Raw genomic sequence first — 15,127 nt, forward strand, 5'->3', positions numbered from 1 at the left:
CGAGATATTATTCTTCATAAGCAAAACGCTCAGTTGGTAGGAATTGCTGAAACTCATCGATGCTACGATGCCCTACAATATCCTATCATTTTTTGGGATGGAGCCGACGGCTATCACTTTAATATTAAATTGATGAATCCAGCCACTAACAAAGAAATGAATAAGAATGCAGTGCAATGCATTATTATTCCTATAGACTAATGATTCGGCAGAATGAAGACAATTATATTTTATTTATATATATAGATAAAATGCCGTCAATTGTTTCACCAATATGTCGTTGATATGTATGCACAAATTGAATCAGAACATTTGCTATTTATCCGTCTGAATCAGACCAAGCTCCGCTCTGAACAATGCATTCATTTGCGAGATGCAGTTGTAAGTGACGGTAATACCACAAACGTTGGAAGATTAACGATTTTACCTTCGTCATATGCTGGCAGTCCCCGTCATATGCATGAGTATGCTCAAGATGCTATTGCGTATGTTCGTCTCTATGGTCGTCCAGATTTATTTATTACATTTACATGTAATCAATCTTGGGACGAGATAAAAACCTAAAAACTGAAAAAGAAAAAAAAACTGAAAAAAGGAAAAAAACTGACAAATAAAGGAGAAAAAGAAAACTAAAAAAAAAAAAAAAAAAAAAAAAAAAACTAAAAAAGGTAAATGTATTCAAGCCGAAGTAGCTGAGTTGGTAAAGCGTTTTGTTCCAGGTTCTAGGTCCGAGAGGTTCCAGGTACGAACCTTGGCTTTAGCATTAATACAAAAGAAGAAAAAAAACTAAAAAAGAAAAAAAACTAAAAAAAACTAAAAAACTGGAAAAACTACTAAAAAAACTAAAAAAAACTTAAAAAACAGGAAAAACCACTAAAAAAACTAAAAAAGCTAAAAAAACTAAAAAAAAAACTAAAAAAGAGGTAAAAAACTAAGCTAAAAAAGAAAAAAACTAAAAAAACTAAAAAAAGGGTAAGAACAGCAAAAAAACTAAAAAGAAAAAAAACAACAAAAACTAATAAAAAAAATTAAAAACTGAACAAGAAAAAAAAAACTAAAAAAAGGAAAAAAACTGAAAAATAAAGGAGAAAAAGAAAACAAAAAAAAATAAAAATAAAAAAAACTAAAAAAGGTAAAAACTACAAAAAAAACTAAAAAGAAAAGAGAGAAAAAACTAAAAAGCTAGAAAAAACGTAAAAACCAAAAAAAAATTGAAAAGAAAAAAAGAAAAAAACTAAAAAATTTATTTAATCATATACCAATTCGAAAACGAATGTATATACAGACCAGGACACAGGGAATATAAATGAAGACCGGGACACTCAAAGATAAATTACAGACTGGGACACCGGGACACAAATGACGACTGGGACGTGTGTTTCGACTGACGTCATGTTTGTCGACTATAAATGACGACTGGGACACAGGGACACAACTACAACGGGGACGCCGGGGGGAACAGGGGGATATATAAATGACGATGGGGACACAGGGAATGTTTGATTAGCAATCACCATCAACAAAGCTCAAGGGCAATCATTAGAAGGTATATATCTGAATACGGATTGTTTTTTCCATGGACAATTATATGTTGCATGTTCAAGAGTCGGTAAACCTGACAATCTATTTATATGTACGTAGTTAAAAACATATATATATATATATCTATATTCACAGGTGGGACACAGGGACACAACTACAATGGCGCGTAACTAATATGGCGCGTAACGACTTACGCGCGCCTCTTCTACAATCCACTGTTTTAAAATGTCTCTTCTTAATTGCCCTCTATATTGTTTGTATTTACATTGGTGTATTGAAATTACCCTGTTATTAATTGTTATGTTTTATCTATTGTTATGTTATCTAATTGTTATGTTCTATAATTGTTATCATTCTATCTATTGATATTTCCCTTTTCTCTTTATTTTGATGCCCTTTAAATGGGCATTGTATGAATCCATAATTCTTACAATGTGTATGCATTATTTGTTGTAACAAACTCTTTTTGGATAAAATTATCCGTACTGAATCGTATTGCAACAAGTGGATGGTTACACCAAAAGAAAGGTGCGCTGGATTTGGAATCCTTTGTCCGAAAAGGGCGAGGATTCGGTTCCTGGTCTGGACAGTTATTTGGTTTTTGACAGGGGTCAGTGGCATGACTCTGTAAGCTCACCTAGAGCCTTGGCAAAGGTGACCGAATAGGGTGTGCGAAAGTACAGGATGGCTGGCCCGTCCCCATTGCGTTTCCTGGCTGAAAGGCCTTGAGACGGAGATCGGTACTGCAAGTTTGGACTTAAGAAGTCTAGTCCTGTATCCTTATGTTGCAACACTGGAGATCTTTTTTATTAGATGACGCGCTTACATTCTTTCTTACAAAAATTTCATTGCCTATGGTTTTAGGTACCAGATTTAATTCATATTTCTGTTTTGTATGTCTGTGATCAACATTTAGTCACGCATAAGGTCTTTTTTCTGTGAAGTATCGTTATTTATTAATATTTTTCTTGTCTTAGTTTAGGCTTTGCTTGAGTTTATCTGGTATGTATGTCCTTTACCGTGGGTTTTGCTAACAATGACGTAATGGTCTGAGTAGCGTGCTCGAACGTGTTTTTAATCCAAAGGACTTTTCAGCTTTTTTAAACTTCGTGGTGATACTGGCTTAAATCAAGGGGTGTAAGAATTTTGTTATTGTTAGAGATCCAATATAAAATTTCAGTTGTTTGAGGTAGCGAAAATCTTTCGGTTACTACTTGTTAATCGCTATTGTCTACGACTGGTCTTAAGTCATTTGTCTCTAGCACAAGTATCATTGGTACTGAATGGTTACTGATGCTGGGTTTGATTATGCCGCAACTTTCTTGTTTAGCCATTTTTTGTTTAGCGACCAGTAGCCCAGTAGTTTCAATTCAATTCAATTTAATTCAATTTATTCAAATAAAACTACAATATAACACCAATAATAATAAAGATCCTGGAAGCGAACTTGTTGAGGACCATAACCGCAAAAAATTGAAAATGAAGAAGAGAGAAAAAAATAGAAAAGAGAAAACATGAGTAACTAAAGCAAATTGAATAAGAATTTAGAGAGTTATAATATCAAAATTTTAGTACATTGCTATACAGCATGCGAAAACTTGTGGATAGCTCGACACTGGAGGGTATTATATTCCATTGAAGTATAGATTTATAAATGGGGGATCGCTGGGCGGAACTAGAGACACACTTGGGGACAATGAAGGAACGGTTGGATGAACGGAGACAGAGGCCTTCAGAATTATTAATATTAAAATAAGATAATAATTGAGGAGGAAGATTTTTATGGTAAGCGGAGTATGCAAGGTATAGATTTAATTTTTTGATGATTTGTTCAAAAGGGATAATACCAAAATCGGAGTACAAGTCCTGGGTGGGATATAGTCGGGGCAGCCGAAAAACTGCTTTGATGGCACGGTTTTGGGCAGATTTTAATTTATTGGTAACTGAAGGAAAAGTGTTGCCCCAAACAGATCCACAGTATGAGATATATGGGTAAATAAAAGAGTAATAAAGGGTGACAAGGATATCGGGAGGAAGAAAATAATTCGCACGATTAATCATACTTACCTGTCGCAAAATTATGGCTCTGATGTAGGACACGTGTGTTGCAAATGATAGGGAGGAGTCTATGTGAACACCAAGAAACTTGGCAACTTCGACCTGTGGGAGGAGATTGGTAGAATATTTTAGGCCAAGTGCTTGCTGAGCTTCATTTTTTTTGTAAGGGGTTCGAAATAATACAACCTGACTTTTCTTGATGTTAATGGTCATGCAGTTAACTAGACACCACTCCTCTACTCTATTCAGAAGGGTTTGAGTAGAGGCGACAACGGATGGTAAATTAGGACCGGTGATGAAAAAGTTGCTATCGTCAGCGAAAAGTACTGGGTGCACTGATGGACCCAGGTCCGTAACCAAATCATTAATATAAAGGAGAAAAAGTATTGGACCAAGAACAGAGCCTTGTGGGACGCCCCTTCGGACAGATAGGGGATGTGAAGTCAACCCGCCCAGACTCACACTCTGTACTCTACCAGAGAGATAAGAGCCAAACCATGAGAAAGGAACTCCACGAATCCCTAAGTTGTTGAGTTTACTTAATAGAACACTGTGATCAACCATATCAAAGGCCTTAGAAAAGTCCAGAAATAAGCCCAATACAGTATTTTTAAGGTCAAGTTGGGAACGTATAAACTGTGTGGCGTCTATTAGTGCATGAGCAGTTGAAAATTTGGAACGGAAGCCATATTGATGGGGAGAAATCAACGAATCTGAAGAATGAATCCCAAATAAAAAGGGAGAAAGACGTCGGAATATAATTCTCTCGAGCACTTTAGATATAACTGGGAGAAGTGAGATTGGACGATAATTACTTATCTCAGACGGATCGCCTTTTTTATGAATCGGGATAACAATTGCTGATTTAAATATTTCTGGGAAGACTCCATTGGTCATAGACAGGTTTGCTATGTGCACAATGGGTTCACAAACATAGGAAGATACGGTCCTAAGAAGCTTATTACTTATGCCAAAGAAGTCAGGTGTACTACTATTAGAGAGACATTTGATAACTTGAAGCACCTCTTTACGATCAGTTGGAGAGAAAAACATGGATCCAGGATTCTTGCTAGGTTGTACTGACTGGGAGAAGGAACAGGAGTTAGCATTTGGAATATTAGTGAAATAATTATTAAAAGCATCCGGTACTGAACTTGGGTCAATTAATCTGCCACTGATGTCCTTAAGGTTAAGAGGTACAGATCTTGAACTTCTTTTTTTTGAAAGAATTTCATTTATTGTTGACCAAATTTTTTGCAAGTTCCCTTTGCAATGAGAGATTTTCGAATAATAATAATTTTTTTTTGCTTCCCGGACAAGTTTGGTATATAAATTTTTGTATTTTTTATAATTAGTCAGGTCAATAACGTTACTGGTTTTGCAAGCTAACTTATATAGGTCATTTTTTCGGTATGAAGAGATTATCAGGCTATTAGACATCCAGGGGCGTATATGGCTAGTTTTTCGGTTTGATTTACGAACTGGAAAGGTTGAACTGATAAGATCACTCAGTCCTTGTGTAAAACCATTTGTGGCTGAATTAACATCCTGACAATCCAAAACCTTGGACCAGTCAAAGGATTTCAAACGATCCGTGAACCTGTTCATATTCACAGTATTATATATTCTATTATACGTAGGGGTTTTAGTTCTAGAGGGCTGAGTAGTTGGTAGGGAGGGTAGCGAGAGATAGATTGGAAAGTGATCTGACAGGTCAGAAAATATTATTTTGGAGGACAGGTGGTTTCCCAGGGAAGTGGATACAAAAATGTTGTCAATTACAGTAGCTGTAGACCTCACAGGATCAACTCTAGTAGGAAAAAGGATTGTGGGAAGAAGACCACTTGAGGTGAATGTTTCAAAAAAGGTATCACAATCATTATTATTGCTAACATTTAGTAAATTACAATTGAAGTCCCCAAAAACTATTGCCTTCTTTTGTGGTAAATTAATAAAACTAGAAAAATCATCAAATAGGTTACAAAAGAAAGGGGTCGGAAATGAGGGGGGCTTATAAAATAATGAAAAAATAAAAGAATTCTCGTCAACACTTATGTCTACGATTATTGAATAAATGCATCTATTATTTATAGGTTGCGAGAATAAGGATTCACAGTCTAATAGCCTGGTGAATTTCAGACTTGACCGGATGTAAAGAGAAATGCCGCCAGAGGACTTGGTTAATTTTCTTTCAATATGAATAGCTTGAAAACCAGGGAGGGAAAATTCATTCTTATCATCAATTTCTGAAAGCCATGTTTCCGTTATTCCAATTACGTCAAAAGGGCAGTAACCATTAATTAAAACTAAGTCTTTAAAATTAGCCCACTTATCCCGTATACTTCTGATGTTAAAGCAAATTACATTAAGTTTGGTCTCTTCCATTAGCTTAGGTTTCACATTTTTCACAAAATCAAAAGTGTCGAGATATTCACAGTTAATTTGGTTTAAAGGGCTATCGGGGCTAGCTAAGGGGCTGGTGGGCAAATTATTTTGGTCATCGTAATAGTTAAAAACAACATTATTACACAGTGATAAATTCGTGAGAAACGTAAAATCTTGTACGGTGCACATTTAAACATCCATTGTGGTCTGAGTTTCATCATCTCCTTGATTAGAATATTGGAAATCTTCTTCAGCCGACGAAATATCATTGGTGGTAATTTTGGACTGGGATGGAAAGTTTGCCGTTTTTTTCTTAGATTTCTTGCCTTTGACTAGGGCAGTGGCATCGATTACCGTCTTGGGGGTTGTGGCAATTTCAGAGCCTGCATTGATTTGATTTGCAGTTGAGTCTACAGGCTTAACTAGCTTTGATGTGGAATCTATGTCCTTTTTCATGGAGGATAATTGAGCCATAGCTGTTTCTAATATGTCATCACCTAGGAGTTTAGTGATAGCTTTCTTCTTGAGAGTATTTTTGGTTTCCTCAGCTTCATTACTAACCTCAATTAAGTGACTGACTGTGAGATAAGTTGCAAGCCTTTGCCATTCTTGGCTATTTTTAGATGAATCTTTTGGAGGGCAGGATGTTGAAGTAAACTTAGGTAAGGGATGGGGGGAATGACTAGAACCTTGAGTATGAACATTATTTGCCTCTTTTGGAAATGATACTGTCTTTGCATCTGCTACAGCAACTGTTGCTTGGCTTCTACTGGGCCGATGGGGTGTGGGTTGCCAAGGGATTCTTGCAGCTACAACTGAGTAGGGTAGGTTCATTTTATCAGATGTTCTAAGGATTACAACTCGCTTTTGGTGAGCTGGGCAAGATTGTTTTTGGAGGGCTGTGTGTCCCTTCCGGTTACAATTTCTGCAGAAAGGGTCTGACTCAGGGCATTCACTAATTGCGTGGCCTGTTTTCCCACACTTAAGGCAAGACGGATGGGACTGTTTGCAGTGTTTTTTGCTGTGGCCGTGGGCTAGACAAGTGGAGCATTGTAGGGGCTTAGGCTTATAAATCTTGTAAAAAAGAGACATACCGTACAAGAATATTTCTCCGCTTAGCTCAACTTTGCAGGAAATGAGGATTGAACGGCTAGGGTGAAGAAAACCTTCTTTGTTTAAACTTAGCCTTATAGCAGTTGAAGGATTGATGAGAAGACCTGAAGAATCTATTAGTTCAGTTTGTATTTCCTCCACTTTTACACTGGTATCAACACCATACAGCACATACTTGTGTAACTTTTCCACATCTTTTTTTGTGGCTAAAATTTTTGAGCCATCAAGAATTATTTCTTTGGATTTTGACAGGACATGGTCTGCCGCCTGAGAAGACGTAAAGTAAATATCAATAGACTCGTCCTGCTTGAAAACAAGTTCAAAATTCACCTTGGTGATCAGAAAGACGGCTTTCCTAATTTGCATTATTCGATCTTTTGAAAAGGGTTGGCCATTGGTTTTCTTGATTGAGACAGTATAATAATTGGGGTGATCGTTAGCACTTGTTTCTGGGACACTTGAAGAGAGGGGTTGCACTATCGTTGGTGAACGAGTTTCATCCTTTTTCCTCTTTTTGCCAGGCGTCTCACCTCTTTCATTAGAGGTAGTTTCGGCTAAGGCCTGAATTCCTGACAAGTGGCTAACAGTTTTGGATCGCGTAGTTGGGGGGGTTCTAGGAAGAGTTTTATAGGTAGGTCGGAATGGCGACCGGCTAAGGGTTTCAGTGGGAGTATCCTTCTCGGGTGGTAGCCTTAGGGGCTTTTTTCCCGTCATTTATTCCGACGAGATACTGCAGATTCACAAACTTAATCACAGTTTTTAATCAGCGATAACACCAATATATTCAATTATACACTAATAATAACTCACTGTGTATGAAGTGAGCAATAGTTTCGATAGAATGTTTGTAAAACCGAATGACTAGTCAACTTTGATGATCATAGTTTCTCACATGCTTACAGGTTACTACTTGATTGGCGTCTATGTATTAATTCATTTTGCTCTCTTCTGTTTTATATTACAGGATTGTAAATTATGTAGCTCAGTCTGGTTCACGTCTATGTCTATTGCCCGTTAATCCTGTTCCTACTTTAAACTATCGTACGTTAATTTATAATTAAATGCTTAGTTTACAGGTAAATAGACTATTCAGCCTCCTCTGCACAAACTCATAACTCTGCCTCTTTGGATACTCTTTCCAAATTTAATAACTGAATAACTTACAAAAGTAAATGCCCCTGAATGAATATGGTCTACATCCTTCCCACTGACATGTCCAGGCTACTAAAGTATTTCTTTTTTCAGATTTTCTCCCTGAATGTATCATTTTCATTAAATATCCTATGTTAGGTGTGTCCACTGAATACCCTATGCTTCTTCTTCTATCAATTTCGTCTTCTACATCAGCACTTCTGTTAAAAGGGACAAAGGCTATCGATCATGCGTATTTTTTAGCATTTGTAAGTCAACACTGAGCTAGTTTGGAAACTTCCTTGGCCATCTTCATCAGCTTCTTTAGCTTCATATTTTGAAAAATGAGGTACATCAAAGATCCAAGTGCCAGTTTCAGGTCTATATTCTTTAAACCGTGCACCACTTCTTTCCGTGCAACTCTGCAGCTTTTCTCTATAGTGCCTTTCGTCCAGACATTTTGGGTCTCTAATTTCAAGCCCAGTAGCTTTATCGATGGGCCAAACCCTGTCAAGGGTAACCTGAGCCTTCCGATTAAACTCTTTTCCAACTGATGGTTTTTCATCATCATTAGGGTAAACGTTAACTTGCTTGTGTAGTATGAAAACAAATCTATCAATATCTAATCCAACAACGTTCATCGGACCTTTAAACAAAATGTTTCCATAATCAGCATGTCCAACAACAAAATTCTCAACAATGATAGCACCATCTGGATCAGGTTCTGTTCTTGACAGTTCTTCCAAGCTAGGTATAGTGTAATAGCTTTTTCTTCGACAGATTATACCCAAGGGATTGGGACCCAAGTCTTCCACCTCCGGCTCAAGATGCATTTCACTGTTATATGTATCATCAAGGGATGTTTTGCTGACGTCACTTATACCTAAGGGATTGGGACCCAAGTCATCCACCTCCGGCTCAAGGTGCATTTCATTGTTAGATGTATCAAGGGGTGTTATGATGACGTCACTTATACTCAAGGGATTGGGACCCAAGTCTTCCACCTCCGGTTCAAGATGCATTTCATTGTTATATGTATCAAGCGCTGTTTTGATGACGTCACTTTCCATTGTCAGGACCTTGGCTACAGATAACGGGTGTTTTATTGTTTCTGTGACAGTGTCGTCTGATACAGCAGGACGTCTCTGTTGTGTGTCTCGAGATACATGCACCACTTCTGAATTCATGCAGTTTATGGGAGGTGACTGGATGTCATTTAAATTAAAAGCAACACGCTTGCCTCCTTTTGGTTTCAATGTGAGTTGCTTCACTCTTTGTTTTGGTTCAAAAAGCAATTCATTTTCTGGGTTTCGTCTATGATCTTCCAAATCATCAAAAAGTACAGACTTTGCATTTGAAGTAAGAGTCATTGGCTTTGCTTTGATACCCAAACTAGGGTAGACCTTGTAAAACGAGGGCATAGTGCTCTTGGTTGATGTTGTTAATTCTTGAAGTGATGATCTAGGAAGTTCTTCTCGCTTTATAGGGCCTTCGATGATATTTCTTAGTACAGGATTATCCGACAATGTGCTCTGTGTAATTACCATCAACTGCGTGACTAGAGACGAGCTGGATGTTGTCACTTGTGACACTTGAGTGACAGGAGGCTTTTGAAAAGCATTGATATTTGCCTGATTTAACCTTAAAGTATTCGGGGTTGTGCCTCCAAAAACTGTTGTTGATGGTGTTGCTATTTTGGTATCAAAAGGACTTGAGCTGTTGGCAAAGTTAGTGTGAGTTCCATCTCTACCGACTGGCGGTCTAGTATCAGATGGAGATTGAGTTTGACGAAAAACTGAGTTTGACATCTGTTGTTGCTGTTGTGGCTGCTGACAAAAATTATTAATCGAGTGGTTGCTACAACAACCAAGAGTGGTTGTTTTGACGAGAGGCTGTCCGAAAGCACTGATATTTCCCTGATGTAATCTGAAAGTATCCGGGGTTGTGCTTCCAAAAAGCGTTGTTGATGTTGTAGCTACTTGTGCTTCAAAAGGAATTGGGCTGGAGGCAAAGTTTGTGCGAGTTCCATGTCCACTGATTGGTGGTCTAAAATCAAATGGAGATTGAGCTTGACCAGAAACTGAACTTGACGTCTGTTGTTGTGGCTGGTGACCAAAATTATTTGTAGAGAAACCAAGGGCGGGTGCTCTGACGGGAGGCTGTCCAAAAGCACTGATATTTTCCTGATGTAACCTAAAAGTATTCGGGGTTGTGCCTCCAAATGGAGATTGAGCTTGACCAGAAACTGAACTTGACGTCTGTTGTTGTGGCTGCTGACCAAAATTATTTGTAGAGAAACCAAGAGCGGGTGCTGTGACGGGAGGCTGTCCAAAAGCACTGATATTTTTCTGATGTAACCTAAAAGTATTCGGGGTTGTGCCTCCAAATGGAGATTGAGCTTGACCAGAAACTGAACTTGCCGTCTGTTGTTGTGGCTGCTGACCAAAATTATTTGTAGAGAAACCAAGAGCGGGTGCTGTGACGGGAGGCTGTCCAAAAGCACTGATATTTTCCTGATGTAACCTAAAAGCATTCGGGGTTGTGCCTCCAAAAAGTCTTGTTGATGGTGTAGCTACTTGAGCACCGAAAGGATTTTGGTTGGTGGCAAAGTTTGTTTCAAATCCATGTCCACTGATTGGTGGTGTAGAATCAAATGGGGATTGAGCTTGACCAGAAACTGAACTAGACATATGTTGTTGCTGTAGTGGTTGCTGGCCAAAATCATTAATAAAGAAGCCAAAACCAGGTGCTGAGACAAGAGGCTGTCCGAAAGCACTGATATTTTTCTGATTTAGCCTGAAAGTATTTGGGGTTGTGCCCTCTAAAGTGTTGGTGTGTACCCTTTCTCTGTTTGGCTTTTGGGAGTGGTATTTGCTTCTCCTGCATTCTTCTGTTGTATGTGACGTTGAGTTAGGATGGTAATAGCAACGTTTTGATGAAGGGTTGTGTGATTTGCCTTCCAGACCAGAAATCTGTTGAGGTTTGATGTTTCCTTGAGATCCGAAAATACTTCGGACCCTTTCTCTGTTTGGCTTTTGGCAGTGGTATTTGCTTCTCCTGCATTCTTCTGTTGTATGTGACGTTGAGTTAGGATGGTAATAGCAACGTTTTGATGAAGGATTGTGTGATTTGCCTTCCAGACCAGAAATCTGTTGAGGTTTGATGTTTCCTTGAGATCCGAAAATACTTCCTCTTTTTCCAAACATTTTCAAGAGATAATTGTTTCACTTTTTGACTGGTCTAAAGTCAGATATCAGCTCTTTTCTTCTTTGATACCTAAGTTAAATTTTTTTTCAATTTCTCTTTAAAATGTTAAATTAAAATTCTTGTGTTTATGATTGATGTTGTAACTAATTTTTTCTGCAGTTTGTGTTTTTTTCGTTTAATTATCTATTCCTCGCACCCCTTGTTAAACAATTCCGCGCTACCTTTAACATTTGGGACTCAACCCTATGACATCTTCACGACACGTTGCAACAGATATGTGTACGCTGTACCGATCGGCTTTATCGTTGTACCTGTTTGGTGTATTGCACTACCCAGTGACTGTACGGGTATATGTTCGGATCCAATTGAATTCTCACCCGTGACCGGATTTATTTTGTTTACCCTCATAGTGATTTGCGGGAAGGGTGAGTGGCTGGGAAACTTACCCTAAAAGGATTCTATCGAGTCTTTGCTTTTATGCTGTATCTCAGACTACTCATAGAGGTATAAAGATGGCAAAAAAGAATGAATTTAGTATAATAAAACTTAGATAAGATCCGAAATTGTCATTGCAAGATGAGAGTTGTATAACAGACAATATCTGAGCATAGAACAGAAAGCGAATCATTTGTGGACAACTGATATACCTTTCTCTTCAAGGTGGAAATCGCAGTTTTTGCAAAAAAAGTGGTTTATTGCCATCGAGGAAAAAAATAGTGGTTTTTTCCTCGTTAAAAATTTCCTTGTCTTCTTTTTTTTGCAAAGAAGCTTGATCCTAAGTTCTTGGCATCAGTCGAAAAGTTTTAAGCCTTAAAAGTAGAGTCCGGAGAGTCCTGAAATTGTTTATTGTTTTTTCATGTACAAAAATAAGGTCTTAATTTTATATAGGTGATTCTAATACCTATACGGTCTTCGAACTGAGTTTTCTATATTCAAATTTTTGTTCCTTCAAACTTCATTCTTGTGTTTCAAAATGTTTGAAATAACTTCAATATGTATCTACTAGGATGGTGGACTGAAAATTTGAAAAAAGATACATGACGTCACATACCACCTATCGTTGTCCTTAAGTTCTAAATTTGTTTAATAAAAAGGAAAAAAACAAATTTTGTAGAGGAAGAACTCGAGAAAAGTTACTTGTGAGAAGCCAAGTTATTCAATTGGCTCCTAGCTGTGTAGCTAAGGAACAACACTACTTTTGCTGATTTTTTTTTTTTTTTTTTTTTTTTTTTTTTTTTTTTTTTTTTTTACAGCTGACTTAAGCTCAGAAACCCAAAAACTTGCAGCTTCCCAACTTTTTTTTTAGACAAGTGGATTTCTTAGAAATGTTTCAGAAAAAAATTGTATCCACTTAAATAGTATAAATATTAATACGAAACACGATGAAACTGTCTTGGCTCCAAATGACTGTCTTTATGTACTTATATTCCTGCTTTCTTCTAGATTCTGGGGTTTGAAATACATAATTTTAACTGGAATATGCGTTGGTGCTTTTTTTATCAAAGAAGGCAGCTTTGGACCAACATGGATGTACTTTGGCTTGATTGGTGGTTTTCTCTTCATTCTTATCCAATTGGTGCTTATTATTGACTTTGCACACAGCTGGGCGGAGTCTTGGGTGGCGAACTACGAAGAAACTGAGTCAAAAGGATGGTATGTGAGATATTTTTTTTCTTCAGTAGCTTTGACAAGCATAAAATCATTCTTATTTGCTATCGTAGCCGAGTTGATTCAAGTAAAACTGTTAAGAATGTTAAAACACTTGATAGTTTAATTGACAAAAATCTGCCAATAATGGCACCAATCCCTGAAAATCTTTGACATACTTTTGGACATAAAGAAGGTGTTCGATTGTATGTTTCATGATATCCTGCTTGGTAAGTCCGATCATATAGGTGTGAGAGGCCATCTTTCTTCATGGTTTTAAAGTTATCTAGAAAATTGAGTAATTATAATTGGAAATAATCATACATCTTCTGAGACAATGAATTGCAGACTGCCCCAAGGTTCGATTCTTGGCGCTCTTTTTTATGTATTATTCACACTAACGACTTGCAGTTTATTTTCGATCGCCCCACAGTTTGTTGCTGCAATTTGTACCCTCAGACCTCACTTTCTGGCCCAAGTTCAGATTCGAGTTCTGACGAAATGTTACAGGGCTTTGCAGATGACTCAGTCATTGGATGTGCCAATGGTAATTTTGAGGTACTGGTTTATTTACAGCACCAGACAATGGAGCCGTGTTTACTTGTGGATGGCTTGATTGGTACTTCTTAAGAACGTTAAAATATGGATAGTTTAACTGGCAAAAACCGTCAGTAATGGCATCAACCCCCGCAAATCTAGAGGGAAAGGGGCAGAATGTATTTTTCAAAATTTGAGAACGGACAAATATGTCATTTATTTGATATTTTCACTAAAATATAAAAAAAGTATTTTCAATGTAAATGTCGGGAAAAGAGTATTTCTCAAAATTGAGAAATTCCACCTCCTAATTGGTACTACTGTGCCAGTGGGATTAGAAATGTTTGGGTACTTAGATTGATAAGTATAGTCTCACCTAAGAGGAACTGAGGTTCGGTGGTAAAATTGTAGAATATGAATTATAGAAGAAGTGCGAAAAAGTAGAAATCCACGGCATATGTTCTGGATTCTAATTGATGGATAATTATTCTTTTTTTTTTATGGGCTTTTTTGGGCTGAAAAACCTCTTCCTCGCTAAGTTATTTATTATGGGTTGCCTCGTCATTGCAAAATAATGTTTGTTGGTATGAATATATAGCAAGCCGGAGGTAATAGGCCAGAGATTGCTTGTGCGGGATTTCGACTTTCGTTGATAAAATTGGATCGCTAAATATAGAAATCACTGGGTTTGTTTGGATGGAATCAGGATTGCGCAAAACTTCCATTCATACTGAAAATCTGGGAGTTGTTGCTGTTCAGCTCTCAGCCGGCATAAGTATTACTTTGTGTGACACAGTTTTGAGACCCTTTTCTTTTTTTGAAGCCATAATAGTGTCAGTGATATAATTGACATGAACATTGCAACTTGAAATGTTACAACTTTAATTAACAGATATCACATTAATTAACGTTTGGCTCATGGTAAATAAGGAAGCTACTAAGTCTGCCTTAGGTCGGGAAGATATTAATAATAGAATGCTATTTGCTCATTTTATGAGTGTAGAACCAATTGATGTAGATTGTAGTGACTTTTAAGTGACGTTAAATTTTACTTTCAGCTACACGAATTCGAATACCACACTGCCTTTCCACGACGATGAATAAAAATTCAAATAGGGATACAATCCTTTTAATAAACAGTGATAAAATTAACCACTCCGGATACATTAACCAGACCTTTTCAAAGAGAAGAAAAAAGTTTCTAGAGATTTCTAAGGAAGTCTTGGAGAGAACTCAAGAGAAGGATGGTTTTCGTTTCTTACTATGTGTACCTGGGCTAAGTGAAAAACTTGAAAGAATCTTACAGAGTAATGATCTAAAGGTAGCCTTAAAGAGCAGTAATACTTTCGGTAGTTTTCTAAATTCTGGGTAGGATCTAACTTCATTAGGGCAACAAAGTGGGGTCTATCAGAATCCATGTACTTGGAGAAGCTCATAATGTGGGACGTACTAACCAGAATTTGGAAGTGAGATTACTACAGAATAAAGACTCTATTTCATCGAATGC

General features: G+C 37.3%; 1 protein-coding gene across 2 annotated transcripts in view; it reads left to right on the top strand.

Moving 5' to 3' along the window:
* LOC136028748 (serine incorporator 1-like) overlaps positions 1-15,127 on the top strand; it is a 68,719-nt gene that overhangs the window by 30,984 nt on the left and 22,608 nt on the right. For both annotated transcript variants that reach the window (XM_065706633.1, XM_065706634.1), the window contains exon 5: positions 12,880-13,089. In XM_065706633.1, the coding sequence (XP_065562705.1) occupies positions 12,880-13,089 (210 nt within the window). The remainder of the gene's footprint in view (positions 1-12,879; positions 13,090-15,127) is intronic.

The sequence above is a fragment of the Artemia franciscana genome, chromosome 7 (genome assembly GCF_032884065.1).
Source record: "Artemia franciscana chromosome 7, ASM3288406v1, whole genome shotgun sequence".
Taxonomy (NCBI): domain Eukaryota; kingdom Metazoa; phylum Arthropoda; class Branchiopoda; order Anostraca; family Artemiidae; genus Artemia; species Artemia franciscana.